Source organism: Thunnus maccoyii, chromosome 24, assembly GCF_910596095.1.
Source record: "Thunnus maccoyii chromosome 24, fThuMac1.1, whole genome shotgun sequence".
Lineage (NCBI taxonomy): Eukaryota > Metazoa > Chordata > Actinopteri > Scombriformes > Scombridae > Thunnus > Thunnus maccoyii.
Genome location: NC_056556.1, coordinates 14,998,101 through 15,015,864, shown reverse-complemented (window position 1 = coordinate 15,015,864; position 17,764 = coordinate 14,998,101). Strand labels below are relative to the sequence as shown.

The 17,764-nt window shown below is 42.9% G+C and overlaps 1 protein-coding gene across 1 annotated transcript; it reads right to left on the bottom strand.

Annotated features, from left to right (window-relative positions):
• Positions 1 to 1,359: 1,359 nt before the first annotated feature.
• LOC121892309 (XK-related protein 6) lies at positions 1,360 to 9,029 on the bottom strand. Its single transcript, XM_042405288.1, has 4 exons — positions 7,830 to 9,029; positions 3,738 to 3,934; positions 2,558 to 2,975; positions 1,360 to 1,868 (listed from the first exon to the last, which is right to left on the bottom strand). Exons 1-4 carry the CDS (start codon positions 8,420 to 8,422, stop codon positions 1,364 to 1,366), a joined length of 1,713 nt encoding a protein of 570 aa, XP_042261222.1. The 5' UTR covers positions 8,423 to 9,029; the 3' UTR covers positions 1,360 to 1,363.
• Between the last annotated feature and the right edge of the window lie 8,735 nt (positions 9,030 to 17,764).

The following is a 17,764-nucleotide window of genomic DNA, read 5'->3' as shown; positions in this document are numbered from 1 at the left end:
CTCACTTTAGAGCTAATGTTGCTAACTGTTGTTTAACATAGTGTATGCTAAAGTTTTGCTAAAGGAACAGTTTGGCATTTTTAGAAATATGCTTATTTGCTTTCTTGATGAGAGTTAGATGAGAAGATAGATACTCTTTTATCTCTCCGTTAAGTATGATGCAAGAACCAGGAGACGATTAGCATAGCTTAGTAGAAATACTGAAATTAGAGGGAAACCTCTGGCCTGGCTCTGTACTTTAAAAATCTACCTACTTATTTATTGTAACTATTTCTTGGTCAGACAAGACTCCAGGAAGTCACTGTGAACTATTTAAAGCACATAACTCCATAAAACCACAACTACTCGTTTTTACGTTTCTGTTTGTATACAGATTGAACAAACCAGTTACAACTTAATGAGCTTAAGAAGTTCTGGTAGGGTTTTTTTTTTTTACTTTGGAAAGAGCCAGGCTAGCTGTTTCCCCCTGCTTTCATTCTTTATGCTAAGCTAAGCTAATCTTCTCACCTAACTCTCAGCAAGAATGTGGAATTAGCATATTTCCCAAAATATCAAACTATTCCGTTAATAGACTGTAGCTCAAACGTTGAGTGAAATTTGTTTCAGTGCGCATTAGATGCCAAAACCTTCTACGTCTCCATTTTTCCCATCATGCTCGTCTACTCTCCCTGGTAACCTCAACAACCACCCCTCAAAACCTACATGTCCAACTGCTCTATCCCCAGTTGACAACAACGTAACGGTACATAAAAAACATCCCTTCTGTACATAGAAAATATATACACTACCTTTTGACTAGACTAACGACAATGTGTTCAGAAACTCCTTTTATTAAAAGTGACGTTTGTTCTTTCTTTGTGTCACGTCTTTTTATTCTTCTGAAACCCGTGAAAGTGTGCGCAACGTAAACGGCATGCGGTGGTCAAAGACTCCGGTGTGAAACTGCGCTTGTTTTTTGATTTTTTAGTTTTTTCTTCACAGCGGAGCTCGGACGCGTGAAACTAAATAAATGATAACAGATGAGGGGCGATCAAAGGAGTCGGAAATAGAGACACAGAGGGATAAAGAGAGAAAGAGATGGACTCGCGCTGAAGCAGCTTGTTGAGTCATGGCCATGGGACTTGCAGGTCGTAGGTACCCACAAGGTATGTGTGTGTGTAAGTGTGTGTGTGTGTGTGTGGGTGCATAAAAGTGTGACAGATTGCTTTTGTGTCTGTGTGCTTTTATCAAGTGCGCCACTGTGTGTGTGAATGTGTTTCTCAATCTTCTCTGAATCTGAGTATACATGTATGCAGACATGTCTTTCTATAGTGTGTATGTGCTTTTGCGTACTGATGTGTGTGTAAGCTGACAAGTGTGTGTGTCAGAGTGAGGACTCATACTGCAGCAGTTCATACAGCAGGGGTCCATCTCGGTAGCGGATGCCCACAGCGGCCGGCGTTATGTACTGCAGGATGTTTATAGTCCTCCGCAGGCGCCTGTCTACGTAGTGAGCGTCCCACGCCGGATAACGCTTCCTGGGCATGTCGATCTTTATAAGCGGGCCCTCAGGCTTGGCGGTGGGAGGTACTGACCTCACTTGGAAGACAGGAAGACACGTCTCGGCCACATCCTCCTCTGTCAGTGACTTGGTCATGTGGGCTGGGGTGGGCGGGGCTGTAGGCGGGGCCGACGGGGGCAGGGGTAGACCCCATAGCAGCTGGGCGCAACAAGACGAGGCGGGGCTTGGCTGGAGGTGGGCAATGGCAGGGTGCAGAAAGCCATAGTACAGCAGCATGACCAGGACCCCACCGGCGAACGTCAGGTAGACGCTGCACAGTGCTGGGACAGCGTAGGAGTCGGTCAGAACTGGGTCCCTGTAGGCGTACCTGCAGTTTTATGAATATAATAGTAAATCACTTTGCTCCTCATACTTACCTTCTAACTTCTTACGTTTCTTCTTCCTGCTTTAAAAGTGTAACAAAAGATTGCCCTTCACACCTACACACATTTGATAATCCAGTTTTAAAGTTTTAAACAAATCACAGTAAAACACCAAAGCCATCAGAGTGTTTTACTGCTGCTCTGTTAATGCTCCCCACACAAATTTTTAGAGCTGTCCCATCCACATGAAATCCCATTCCCTTCCTGGCCTTCCTTGGACTTGATATGAGGAACCCCTACTAGACATTTTCATGGACTTACTTCCTGGCACTCATCTCTTGAGATCTATTTTATACAGCTCATTTTGTTGGTCTTCTTATATCTAAATCAAACTTACTGTAACTCTACTGTTAGATTGTATTTCTGTTATTGTTTTTGTAAATGCCTTTTTCCCATCTACAGCTTCTGCTGCATACCAAGTCGCCGAAGGAGGGGGGAACCTTGTTTGAATTGCCTCTCTTGGGATTTCTTCTGTTTTTATTCCTAAGGTACTGAGGTTTTTTCTTCCTTATCTTAGTACATTGCATGCAACAAATAAATTTGACATCTTTTACGTGTCAAGATTTCCTTCATGATATTGCATTTGTTGCATCTAGGTTCAAGATGTAAGAAAATGCCACTTGGATTAACTCACCACAGTCCAGTGAGGATGGTGTTCTCTGCCAACACCACGATGTAGTACGCTACCATTCTGTAGCGCGTCCGGCCCTCCTTCACGTTAAACCAGCAGAAGATGTAGACAATGCCGACCACCATATTGAAGAGCACCTCTTCCCACTTGGACATACAGAAGTCGGTGCCACCGTGCACCACCCAGAAGGCCATGGCGCACCAGTGGACCACCACGAAGATGCCGAAGTAGATGTGAAAGAGCGAGGCGAAGAGGGCGAGTGAGAGGACGCGGGATGAGATGGTGAAGAGGCGCCAAAAGAGGTGTAGCAGCGCCCCGCGATAACTCATGCTGCGCTGGTCATCACGCGAGTCCCGCAGCAGTTTGTGGTAGGAGGCCAGAACCCAGGCGAGTGACAGGAGGGAGGCGAGGGAGGAGATGCCTACAGGGAGAGACAGAGCAGGGTTACAAGAGGAGAAAAAGAGAAGAGAGGTGGTTGATATGGATGCTTTTTTTTGTTTGAGTGACTCAATCAGAATAAAGTTGAATCAGAGTTTTAAGGTTTCAGAAACAAAAGTTGAGTTGGCACAAAATTATGTTGAGTCAGTGGGGGCGATCTGTGTAATAATGTGAGCACATCCTTAGGTAAGAGGTAGTGTGTGACAGGAAAGAAACATTTGGTAAAGACAATTAAAAGTATGAGTCTCAACTACAAAGTTATTTTTAATGTTCCTGCTGCTGTGTGGATCCACCCCCTGTGCTAGTCACATATTTGCATTAAAGTAGAAGGTGTCACAAAACTCCAGCGTGATAGGAATGAATAACACCAGTGGGTGGCCTCCTAGATGATACATTTCCTGGATGAATAAGGAAGAGGAGGCTGATGGACTTTGGCTAGCACATCCCCCGGACACTTATGATAGTGCTCTCTGGGACAACGTGAACAAAAAAACCATTGTGTGAAAATCCAAAAGCAGCACCATCTGCAGTCACAAATTACTGAGCATGATGTGTGCAAATTGCTAATTACTGTTTATGCAGCTGTTGATTTGTATGTGCTTTGTGCTCTACATGAAATCATGGTGTGTTTGTCAGTGTGTCAGGAAGTTGGTAGTGTTCATGAGGAACTGGTTTCCCCGGCTTTTCAGACACCCTGTGCAGTGATCTTGGGAACTGAAGCCAGTGTAATTGGCGCTCCACCTACACTGCAGCGTCTCGGCTCGGTTCTCCTGGATCATGATGCAGAGCTGCAGGACCAGCTGAGGTGCAGACTCCAGGAAAGTCTCCAGCAGCCGCAGCATGTTGACGTCTGCGTATTCAAACATCATGGCCCAGTACCAGCGTCGCTGGTGCTCCTTCTGCCGGCGTGACATGACGCCCAGATACAGCGTCCTGATATACCTGTAGGGGATCAGAGGTAAGAGCGCTAATTAATAACAATAACATAAATCCTTCCAGTCTATACTTTTCAATGTCATTTGTTTTCTTTCTCACTAATTATGTGTTTTGCCTGCTTGAAACTTCCGTTTTAAACTCCATGAGTGTGAACGTCATATTCATGGAGCTCTGATAATGAGCTACACCTGCTGGTCTGACAATCTGACTTGATGAACTTCACCTGATGAGCAGCAATGAGCATTAATGCAAACAGTTAAAACAAAGCAAGCACTACAATGATTTCTCGGTCACTCAATCGACAGGAAATTTACTGGCAACTATTCTGATAATTGAAAAAATGTCATTTTTATAAGCAAAAAAGTATTTGCTGAGGTGTGATGAGCTGATGCTATTCCTCATGGTGTATGATAATAACCTTAATGGGTTTGTTGGTCTGATAAAAACACAATTTCTTTGAAAATGTCACCTTGATTCTGCAAAATTTTTATAGCTGCAAAGATTAGTTGATTCGTCAATCGACCGAAAATTAATCGGCATCTATCTTGATAATTGATTAATCGCTTTAAATTTGAAATTCTTTGGTTTCAGCTTCTTAAATGTGTATATTTTCTGGATTCTTTAGTTCTCTATGATAGTGGGCTGAACATCTTTGATGTGGATTGTTGGTCGGGACAAAACAAGAGATTTGAGGTTGTATCTTGGGCTTTGTGAAACGGTGATAAACATTTTTCACCATTTTCTGACATTTTATAGACCAAACAACTAATTGATTAATCCAGAAAATAACAAAAGATCTAAACAATAATGAAAATAATCGTTAGTTGCAGCCCTAAAACTTATAGTGGCCATTTTCACTATTTTCTGACATTTTTAGACAAAACGACTGATGGAATAAACAGGAAAATAATTGTCAGATTAAACAACAATGAAACAATCATTAGTTGCAACTCTAATGCATCTAATGGGTACAGTGACAAGTATCAAGATGAAAAAAGCTGCTTATTGAAACAAGCGGTAAATAAGAAAATCCAAATTTTGAACATTCGACTTGTGTAGAATTCCATCATGTTATTGATCTGTATGTTACTGGGAATAGTGGCAAAACAAATGTTCTACTTGGAAATTCCACATATATGTAATTCAAGAGATGAAGATGCTGATAAAGATGATAAAGTCATCAAGAAATTCTGTTAAAAATTGCTATCAAAATATGATTTGTGATTTAGACATTTATAGACGTTCAACAATCATCTGATGGTCTTGTGAATGCAACCCATCAATACAAAAACTACATGATACCACATTATATAGTAATTTGACAAATAAAACAAATACAATTGTAAAAGGAATTAGCCCCACTGAACCTGTGCTATAAATATTTTGAGGCTTTATTATGGTCTGATCATTCATTAAAGCTCCTCATGAACAAACAGCCATAAAATGGTTTTGTTTCGTATATACTGACTGGATTTCTAGATGTGGGAGACAACAGTACATGTGGGTGGGATGTAGGCAGTGATTTCAATTAAAAATGCCTCAGGGCACTTACAAAGAGTGTGTGTGTGTGTATATGTGTGTGTGTGTGTGTGTATATGTGTGTGTGGATGCATGTATGTGTAAATGCACATATGTGCAAATGTACTCTAATGATATCCTCCTGCTTCCCTGCGTGTACATTACTACTGTACGTGCAGGAGTGTCACTGCGTGTGTGTGTGCTACTACATTATGCATGGCTCTATATGTCTTGCTATTACAGCCATCTGGTTCGAAACATACGAGCTTAATTCACATAACATAAATAATGCACCATCCATAGGAAAACGCCTACACACGCATGCCCTCCGTTATCACGTACATGTATTTAAATACCTCTTAACAAACCATTTAAAACTGAATTAATTGATTTTGCAGCTTTAAAATAAGATACAAACACCAAAATGCTGTTTGCCCTTGACTCAAGATCAATGAAGGATAAAGAACCAGCATCATTTGTTTGTCTTTTTAAAAATCTGTCAACAGGAAGTGTGATCATTTACATTCAGGTTGAGGATTGAGGCTTTACTGTGCAGCGTGGCAGGTGACCATGACAGCTACTTAACGTCCGTGGTTTCCATAACTGCAGACCATATGTACCGAATACAGTAAATCTTGCACCCCTCCACCCCACTCTCACTCCTCCCTTTCCCTCTCTCCTCTCCATCTCTTTCCTCTCCCCTCCCCCCCCTTTACACCCATTGTGCATGTGCAACCTCCCCCTCCCCACCACCACCACCACCACCCCTTCTCTCTCCACAGCCTCTCCATCTCTAAGCGATCTGTCTCAATCAGGCTGTACCATTTCCTCAGCCACAAACAACCCCCTCCCTCCCTCCCCTTCTTCTTCCACCTCCTCCTGTTCCTCCACTTCCTCCAGGTAGGAGAGTCCATTCTGCAGGCTGAGGGGGTGATTACTGGGTGGGGTGCACAGAAGCAGAGGAGGGATGTGTGTGAGTGTGGGGGTTGATTTAACCCTACAACCACAGAAAGACTGAAGCAGAGGAGCTGAGTAGCACATCCCTCCCTCGCACACAGCAGGATGTAAACACACACACACACACACACACACGCACCACTCTACTCTCCCTGCTGCCCACCCAGAGGCAAGTGGACACCATTAAGGAGTCTTCTTGGAGAGAGGGGTGGGGAGGGAACGAGAGAGTGAACACTGTCCTTGTATAGAGGGCTAGGAGGCTTGCACACTCCTGCTACTACTACTTGTGCTGTCACACAAGTGCACGCGCAAACACACACACACACACACACACACACAAACACAAATATGAAGCAAGGACCCCAGGAGAGCCTACAGCCTAAGAAACCAGCGACAGAAAAACATGTGTGTGTGTTTAAGAGCAAAAGGGTGCATGTGTGTGTTTGTTTTTTCCCGCCAGTGCTTTTAGCACTTCAATTAGCACCTACCCATGTCCAACTGTGTGTATATATATACGTGTGTGTGTGTGTGTGTGTGTGTGTGAGAAAGTGAAAGTGAAAGTGAAAGAGAGAGAGAGACGTGTTGCCAGAAGCGCAGATGCTTTTTCCTCTTTGTACTCTCCATGCATGCTGACACTCATGGGAAGAGCCGTGACACCGTTTTTCCACTGGTCACACACGCTGACATGCATGAGTGCACACAAACACACACGCACAAACGCAAACACACACACACACGCAGACACACACACACACACACACACACACACACACACACACACACACACACACACACACACACAGCCATGACTCCTTGTTCTTTAACTGGAGTGAAGAACCCTGACTGTTGCTGTCCATGGTGCTGGAGATGATTTCAGCACCATGGACAGCGTTTCCCTAAAAACAAATCGTGTGTCACTTTATCTCTAGTCTCTATGGGGTTAATAAGGCTTACTATAGTAACTCTACCATTGCTACAGTTGTAGTGGATAGTGTCAGTGACTTGTACGCCTCTCAGCAATAAATGCTGTTCTTTTTGGCTGCACATAGAATGTGAGTTGCTGAATTAACTATTCAGAAGGTGACCCAAAAAAGGAAAGAAACTCTGAAACAAACTCTGTGATCTAGTGAAATAGTAGGACCACTGTCTCTCTTAATTTCTGTCTGTCATCCCCAGATAGTAGCTGAAGTGCTAGCTAGGTCACTCAGAGCCTTTCCTTGTCCTCTTCTTGCTCCTCCTCTAGAGCCTGTCAGTGTGAAGCAAGCTTTCCTTTCTTTAAGCTTCATCGAGTAGACACCCCAATCGACCTATTAGGAGCATTAAGTGTGTGTATGAGAAAGTGTGTGTCACAGAGAGAAAGTGAGAGGAAGGGAGGGAGTGTGGTGATAGGTTGAGATCAGGTGTGTGTTGTATGTGCCCCCTTTACCTCCACACTTGTCCCAGCTGGAGGATGTGTATGGTGGCCTGCCACAGCCAGATGGTGGCCAGCTGCAGGCGGTCCCTGCCGGGATACAGGCACCCCAGAGCCACCGCGCCCCGCTTAGTCAGCCCCTCCACCTCCCCGAGCCCCCCGCCGGTGTAGTCCTGAACGAACCAGCGGAAACTCAGAATTTGGACCAGCACCGACGGCACCAGCACGAAGAAGAGTGTGAGGCCGAACCAGAGGTAGTCCTGCCTTCGGTAGTAGTCCACCGCCAGGCACAAGTCCGTACCAACGTCCCAGAAGAAGACAAGGAGGGCGAGGATGATCCAGAGGCAGTCCAGCCACAGCTGCTCCCGGGGTGGGCAGTGAGTCTCCCGGATGCCGACCCCTCCGGCAGGCTGGCCCCCGCCGAGCAGAGAGCCGAGGCAGGCTGAGCGGCAGCCCCAGTAGCAAGCGGAGGAGCGGCAGCACTGACAGATGTGGATCGCGGCGGAGTCCAGCGGCTCCTCAGCGTCAACATCATACAGCTGGGCGAACCCGCTGCCGCCGCCGCCGCACCCGACCCCGGCTTTACCGCCGTCCGACTGCGCGGCCATGTTCCCCTTCCCGCTCCTGCCCTCCTGTGAAAAGCACGACAACCGCACCGTGGTGCTTGCTCGCGGGGCGCGGATACCACGTCACTTCCCAGATACCTGCTGTCCCCTTCCCTCTCGCGCCGCGGCGACTGCTGTGTCTCTTTCCCGCCCGGGGCGCGAGGAGCCATCAGAGCCGGCGGCCACGCGACGGCGGCTCCCCTTCTCCCTCGTCAGGTCGAGACACCGCCACCGGGCGCTCGAGAGCAGCAGTGGCAGCGGCAGCAGCAGCAGCGGAATCCGTTCCCGGTCTAGTCCTGCAGCCCTGCATCATCCCGTCCTGCGCGCGCGGTCATCTAGGGCGACGGGAGGCTATGACGTAATGCATCTCCCGCTGTTCTTAAGATGTGTGAGTGAGTAAGTGTGCGTGTGTGTGTGTGACTATTCTCTCAGACCACGACTCGTGCAAATATCAACCTTCCTCGTTCAGTCAACCGGAGCACCCTCGACTCCCGCCTCTCATCCCGCCCGCACTCAGGCTGCAGGTACCCGGGGTCCGCTGCAGCCCGTGTCCACTCCTCTCCTTTCCGCAGCTCCAGCCCTCTGCAGCTCAGCTTTCCCACTCTTCCTGACTCACACTCACTCTCTCTCTCTCTCACCTCTCTCTCTCTCTCTCTCTCTCTCTCTCTCTCTCTCTCTCTCTCTCTCTCTCTCTTTCTCTCACTCAGTCACTCCGCCCTCTACCGGAGAGCGGCTTCAACGCGCAGAGAAAGTAACAGGGGTCGTGCAGTAGCTCACTGCGCAGGGTGATTGTTTTCCAATGAAAACAGCTAGTTTCCTCATCGTAGAGGAGGGAGGGAAAATGAGATTTCCACTTTCTGACATTGGTCTCTCCATCAATCATCCTTTCTCGCATCCATCTCCTCTCTCAATATCACCCAACAACGTCTACCCGGCTGCACCTCCCACCACTCTCTTTCTCCCTCTCTCTTTCCATCCATCCCTCCATTCTCCTCCACTATAGGCTGAGTGCCCTGTGGCTCTGCCAGCCTAATCAGCCGTAACATATGTGAAGCCTAAATGTATGTGTGTGTGTGTGTGTGTATGTATGTGTGTGTGTGTGTGTGTGTGTGTGTGTGTGTGTGTGTGTGTGTGTGTGTGTGTGTGTGTGTGTGTGTGTGTGTGTGTGTGTTTGTGTGTGTGTGTGATCCCTGCCAGGCAAGCAGGGAGATATAGGGGCAAGGATTTAGGAGTGTGAGAAACTGGGATGGACGTTGTGTATGTGTGTGAATGGGAGGAGGGAGTAGGAACCAAGGGAGCTGGAAAGCTGTGAGGCACATAGAGAAAGAGGGTCGGATTTAGAGGAGGAATGAAATAAGTGTGTATGTATGTGTGTGTGTGTGTGTGAGAGAGAGAGAGAGAGAGAGAAGGGGGGGGGAGATAGAAACGATGATTCAGGATGAAAAGACTGACAGAAGAATGCAAGAGATGAGGATGACTGTAAGATTTAGAAATTGTAGGAGGGATGAAAAGGGCGTGTCGGAGACAGAAGAGGAAAAAGGACACATTTTTAAGAGACAGACTCACAAAAAGAGGGCGAGAGAAGAAAAGATGATTCAGTGTAGGAATCAGGAAAGGAAAGATGGATTAATTGCAAAGGGGAAGCTATGAAAAAGAGGCAGGATGGATTTAATTTAGGAGTTTGAAAGAGATGGAAGAATGATGGTGAAATGAATGAGGAATTTTTTAAAAAAATGGTGAAGGTCAGGAGAAGGGAAAATGAAGGAGAGGGATGGATTCAGAGGTTGGAGGAGGGAAGCAATGCCCACAAGAAAAAACAGAGGAGGGATGAATGGATTAAGGAATTAGTGGAGGGATGGAGAGAATGTGAGTGAAAGAGAGGAAGACATGTTTCCATCATGCAAACATACACATTTTAAATGGCATTTCTGTACTCTGCTTTAATATTAATATGTCTAATTAAAAATGTAGCCAATAATGTCATCAAATTGATGTCTAATGTAAATGCATACACAGGCTATATCACACACATGTGCCCACTCACCCGTCATCTCTCTATCTCACACACACTCACACACACACATATGCTTAATTTATTTCTCTTACTCACACACACACTCACTCTGGGACATGCAAGCATGCAATGCATTTCTTTATCACACACTCATGCAGTCTTGCTCTTCCTCAGAAGCACGTTTCTCTGCAAGCAGTTGCACTTTCTCTCTCTCTCTCTCTCTCTGTGTCCACTGGAGATTAGCCACTCTGTTGTCATGACAACTGTGGCTGTGCTGCTGAAGGACAGGAAGAGAGTTGGGTAGGCGGGAAGTGCGAGTCAGGGAGGCGGGACATGCGAGTCGGTGAGGCATTCAAGATGGAGAAGGGTCTAGCTGCAGTCTTGTAGACTCACCCTAACCCTACACGACACACCCACTTTACTATGACACACCCCCTCTGATGTTGTGACCCTGACTGCATGTTACATGACACACACCCCTTGACCCCTAACTCTAACCCTAACTCTAACCCTAACCCTCTCCCTCGTCATGCCTAAATCTAACCAAGTGGGTGTGTCATGTAGTAAAGTGGGTGTGTTGTGTAGATACTGAACCTTTGTGCTGCGGCTGCAGCTAGATATATTTGGGCAAGATGGTGGTGTGAACAAATTCTATGGATCAATCCCAATGACCCCCTAAGTCCTGAACCCTCACAGACTTAATTGACGTCACCATGTAAGTGCTCGAGTATGAGAGACTGCAAGGTCTCGAAATGGTATATAATCTTTTTTTTTACGCTTTTGGGCTTCCCCTTGTAACCCCGTATTTAATGTCACAGCACTATGAAGTGTGGGTAATTTCATCAGCCACGTCTGCAGAAATGTGGACTTACAGAAAGTGTGCGTAAAGAGCTCAAAAAGTCTGCGAGAGAGCCCTCATGCACTTGATGATTTGACAGTGGAACAGCCCTAAGCCCTCGCACACTTAGCAGTAGCAAAGTCCGTGAGTGTGGACATTTGGATTGGGCCTTTGAACCCATGGATGTAAAAACAGAACTGGATACAGCGTTGGAGGCTCTGTTCATTCCTATGAAAGATGCTCAGTGGCTCTATTAGACATTCCAAATGTTATCGGACCGAATGGATCAAATTCTGATAGTGAAATGAGTCATTTTGCAGGGATTGTTACACTCAAAAAAATTACAGACGTCTCTTTCACAATGTAAGTTTATGGAAGAAAGTCTTTTTGGGCCAGTGTGACTGATATGACATAATTGCACAGTTTGGACGTTGTGTCAAATTTGCTTCAAAGCCCGACACTGTTCCTGTATCCACTTCTCTTTATACATCCATGTTTGAACCAAGCTCTGCTGCCAATTTTAACATTATTAGTGAAAACGTAATTACAGATAGCTTGCCTCTAACAGACATTGGTTATAAACTTAAACTTTGTTAATTGGTGGAAAAATGTGACTCCTGCTCCAAAATGTCGAGTTCGGGCTTTGACAAGAGGTAAAAATGTTGTGAAAAGACAAAGACCATGTGCAACGCAGCAAGTTTAGCTAACAATACGTCACCTCTGGCAAGCAGCAGTACTGAAGTTAGCTGTAAAGTCCTAATGTACAACTGTCTTGATTATACTGCAAGAGATGAACTGAAAATCAGTGTGATGGATGAAGAAGAGTTTGCCAATCTGCTGATTACACCAAGCAAACCACCTCCAAACAAGAGGGGAAAACCTGAAACCAGCAACCTCCCGACTTTGTTTCCACACTTGTTCAGCTGATCAGCACTCAGTCCAACAAGTTGGATTCAAGACAACAAAACTGAAATAGTGGAGTCCAGTCCATCTGTGAGGAAATCAACTCCATGAAAGGAAAAGTTACTCAGTTTGAACAGCTTTACCAGGAAGAGAAAAAGAGCACTGCCATCTTGGAATCACAGATTTGGAGAGGTACTCTCTGTGCTGCACTCTGCGCGAACCTTTGGCTCAATGGCGTACCATAGAAGATAGAGAATTCTGTACAAACAATAATGTAATTTTTCAGTTCAGAAGTCAGGAAAACACACACAATTTCTATTTGGACTCCACTAAATCACAACAGACAAAAACTACACATATGTTGGCCTCAACATGAGCTCCACAGGAAGCTTCAGCTTGGCTGTGAAAAATCTGAGAGACAAAGCAAGGAGAGCTTTCTATGCAATTAGAAGAAATACTAAATTTGATATTCCAATTAAAATCTGGCTAAAAAATTCCGATTTGTATTAGAACAGATAATTCTATATGGCAGTGAAATCTGAGGACCAAAATTAATTAATTTAGCGAAAGACAACAAACGATGCCTGTAGAGCAGAACACAGTCAATACCCCCTCATCTTGAAAATGCAAACACATCACCTAAAAACTAGTGACTCTCAGACATGCAATCACACAGCACTAATCTGCCAAGAGCTACAGCCAGAGAAGAGTCCCCTCAGCCAGCTGGTCCTGAGGCTCGGTCCAGACAACCTAACATGTCCCGGATAGCCTCAGGACCCCAACACCAAACCAAATTATCAACCTACAGAAAGAAAACTATATCACATATTGGAAGGAAACACCTAAAACACAGAGTAAATTAAAATGTTATCTGACCCAAAAAATAGACTTCACATTACACATCTGACCACAGTAAAAAGAAAATTTAAGAAAAGCACAGCCTTGCTGTAGAGAAGAGTTGGCATAGACAGAGCTGGCTGCCAGAGGAGGAGAGACTCTGCTCCCAAATACCAGGCTCTGACAAATAAACATTTTCCCAGCATAATAAATATACACCCTGACTTTGAAAACATAACAGACATAGAGAAACTCCCATATTTACTTGGGGAAACGCCCGAATGTGAGATGATTACATCCTGAGAAACACAATTCTGTATTGACTTTTTTAATTGCTTAATTTTTAATTATTTATTCTTTTTTATGTATATATCAGTCAACCTGTTTTTTAGGCCTGTAATTTATCTATTGAAACCTGAGTAATATATATTATTTGATTTGTAAATAATTAATGATTACATTTTGCTGTTGTAACTTGGTTATATATATGTTGCTATATATAATATTGTTATTATAACTCTTTAAAGACTTCAATTATTGATCATTTAGAATTCCTTGCTCTTCGAACAAACACACACACACACACAAAAGAGTGTTCATTATTTTCTGCTATTTTCTTGATTTTATGAATTGTTCCTTTTTCTTTTTCTTTTTAATTACATTATTAAGCTACTGGATCTTTTTGCAATACTGTCTTTATCACATTCATGCCAGTAAAGCATATTGAATTGAACTGAAATTGAACCAGCAGGTATGAATGGAAGTGATCAAAATATCCCAGGCTATTTTACCAGAGGATAAGAAGCACCTACCAGAAGTGGTTGACAGTCCACTGCCTTGGTGCAAAGAATGCAAATGGGCCCAGAAGTATTACTATCCAGTTCTCATCCCGGGTTCACAGAGTGGCGGTCTGGGTGGCAGCCAGAAACTCTCACTACCTGAGTGATAAAGGCCTGTGCTTTCCTGAGGACCTCTGCAAAATCGACAGAGAAAATCAGAAGAAGCTGTGGCCGGCGGTGGAAGCAGCCTGAAAGGAGGGAAAGGTGGCTTTCTTCATGGCAGGAGGCGGTTTCATTGAAAATAAAGATTTTCCCTCCAACCTCATAATATGGAAACCAATATGAAGGCAAAGAATAATAGATGATCAGCTAAAATACTGTAGTTAATCCTTGCATTTCAGGTAATGGAAAGACAAAACCACTTTTTTGTTTTATTTGTTTCTATATTGAATGCACTTAAATTGAATATTCTAATGAATAAATTGAAGATGACCTGAGATGAATGACTTTTTCCATTGTGCGTTTGAGTTATGTTAACAGACTCGTGCATTTGGACTCTTTTAGTTGACTTAACCTAAGTAGATTGACATTTTCTCCAGTTTGGAGATACAAGCTCAAGAATGGAACACATTTTTTCATGAAAGGACAGTTTTAAATGGCTTTAAAGATGTTGCATAGTTTTATGGGTCTCCTTAATTACAGTCCCTTTTTCAGCGCATGAGAGTAAAAAGAGGGATATTACACTCTTCTCTAGCGGGGGTAAAAGTCCAATACATTTATCTTTCTAAATTTCATCTTTATTTTTATGGTCATTTATACTAAAGGGGCTTAAATTCTACCTAATTTTTGCTTTAATATTCACATAGTTGTGACTGTAAATGGTGCAGTTCTTGGTGCTTTTTGCAATAGGTCCTGGTGACTTATTGTCTAGTTATTAATAGTTCAAACTGTCTGTCTTTTGTTTCTCTTAATGCCAGGGGTTTAAGGGACAATGGGAGGTGCAAAGCCTTATTCTTGTTTGCAAAACAATATAAAATTGCTATTTGGTCATTTGATTTGATTTGTTGTATAAAATGATACCTTCAGGCAGGATGTCTGTGCGTTTTTGTCAGGACGAGGGATGTAAAAGTGAGTGGTGGTTTATGTGACTTACATATGTATTTTACAGGTCATTAACTTAATGAACATGCTTAACCACAGAGACACAGTTTTTCATGGCTAATTTAGATGACTAATTATGCAAACAAGGGTATAATAATAACCCCTTTTTAACTATTTACAGTATAGTTCGACATTAATCCACAACATATTGTACATCTTGTTCTGAAAAGCCCGTCAAGAGAACATGGGAACCATTACAATGAAGAACCACCTTTATACATTTGTTTTCCCGTTTGAGTTGTTTCTTTCTTGTTATTGAGCTCCTCTTCCAAGAACAAGTGGATTACACAAGACAGAAAGTCCAGAAGTGTTATTGTATGGCTCATTATCCTGACAACAGGATTATGTGTGCATGTGTGTTTGCCTGGGTAGAGGGATTTTACTTCCTGCTTTACACCAAGCAGAACCACTGGAAATAAATACACAGTGAAAAATTAGAGTGGGAGGCACCTCCACACCTTAGGATTAAACAGCAGACCATAATGAGGCCACGCAGTGCTACGTCCATCTCTGTGATGCCTGTTGTGTCTTCAGACTGGCTGCTTGATTGCTATATTGGTTTCTGTATTTCTTTTTTGATGGTACTTCTGGTTTCATCCATTTAATCAAAATCGATCAAAATATTGAAGCTTCTTGAAATGTTTTATAGGTATTTAACAAACACAACTTCAGAATTATTATTAGAGCATGTAAACCCTGAATTATACACATACTAACATTATATTTCTCTTTTTTTTATCAAATAGTCTCGCAACAGCACATTAAATTACTGTGAATCTATTTAACCGTGATCTTTTTCTCAACAGATTTCAGCATTTACACCTAAGAGAAAATTGAGAGATTACACCAGTGAGATGGTGGACCTCCCTAAAGTAAACTACAGCTGTCACTGGAATATTTTGTACATATTTCATTGGAAAATGGTAAATGCCAAATCAGATGACAAGATCCCCCTTAAAAACACTCACTACTTATCACTACTGTAGGTGTTCAGACATGTTAAATGCTTATTAAAAAATCTCCATAAGATGTCTCAGGATTTATTTGTGTCAGGAATTCATAGACCCAGAGAAGTTTTCCATGTGGAATAAACCCAAGATGAAGACGTTACCCAGCAAGAGGCACTGATGTGTAATTTAAGGTGCATTTTAAAATGCTTTTTTTTCTTGATTGACTTATATGGAAAACAAGCCTATTTTTTCCACGGTGCAAATGTAGCCTCTTGGTAAGAAAAGTAGAAAATGCCACAATCACTTTGCAGTTAGAGAGTTACCTCTTCCAGTCTGACTGTGCTGCAGTATATTGAATGTGCTGCTCTGTCTTACTGACTGAATGCAGCTGAGCCACAGCCACGGTGAGCATGAAGGACTCCATATTGTCTGAGTGGTGTTTGCAACTCTCTCCAAGCTAATGTCTGCCTAAAAAGTCACTAGATTTGTTGCTATTGGCTGACATTTTTAAATAAAGTTGCTAAAGGGGCTTTAAAAGTTGTCTTTGTAGAGTTGTTTCAAGAAATACCTCAATGAGTTGGCTTGAAACTGTCACATATTTAAATTGAAACAAAGTGTCAGTAACTCTACAAACCTGCACCGCCTCTAAAGTCCAGCAGAAAGATCCATACATTGAAAAGTGCTTGCACAGCATACAGTAATATAGATTTAGTTTGACCCCCCAGTGTTTTCCCTCCATGAATACAAAAATTTCTTCATTTGCATTGCATGGCTAATTTTAACAGATGCAGATTATGAAGTATTTTTTGTTGTTGTTTTTCAGTTGACATGGCTTTACAGATTTGTTGAAAAAAAGTGAATGGTCTTCAGTGTATTTTTCTACAGTATCCATGAAAATGAGATGGTAACCCTCTCTACCCAGAGCTGCTCTAGACCACTTGGAAGACTAGCTCATCTTCTGGTCTGGTGCTGAGTGCACTGCACGATGACTCATGGCTGTAAAATTATACGGATAGAATGAGACTTAACAGTGGAAGACTGACAGATCTGTTGTGCTTTCAGCAGTTGTGTGACTGTGCACAAAAAAATCGAATTATTCTCAAACAAGATCTATGGAGAGACTTGTAATCCATGCTGTCAAATGTTCCAGGACTCGCTCTCTTAACTGCTAATTGTAAGGTTTTATTGATGGACTCCATCAAATTTTGTTGATTTTATTTTAAACCTCATGCAATATTGTACACTGTTAGTCTAATTAGTTTTATAAAACCCTCTTGTAAATCCTTTTTCATTAGCAGGTTTAATGGTTACCAGTCTTAAAAAGAATTTGTCTGTAAAACAATAACAATTCCTCGTCTTTCTGTTTTCTTATAACCCAAGTGAATCATGAATGAAATGTGTTCTCACACTCAAACAAGTGGGGAAAAAATCAGTTTAGGTGTTGTGGGAAGAAATACTTATTTCATCTGGATTTTAACTGATATCAACTGAAACTCATAGATTAACATCTACATTAGAGGTTGTAATCAAAAGTGCATCCAGCACCTACACCTGTTCCTTGTAGGCTCAGCTGTTCTCTTAGCAACCCAACAGCTCCATCTAGTGGAGATGCATTTAGTAAACTCCATAATATTTAGGGACTGTTAACATTAAAGTCATAAAGATTATGAAAACAATCATAAAAATATCATATGCTACTTTTCAACCTGAATACCAAGATCTCTACAATCTCACATAGGAGCCTAACATTTGAATCATCTTAAACAATATCTGAAAAAACAGAACAAGAGGACCAAATGTCACCAAGAAAGCACTTTGTGAGAAAGCTTTCCAAAGTGGACTAACTCTTTCTCTGGAGGATAA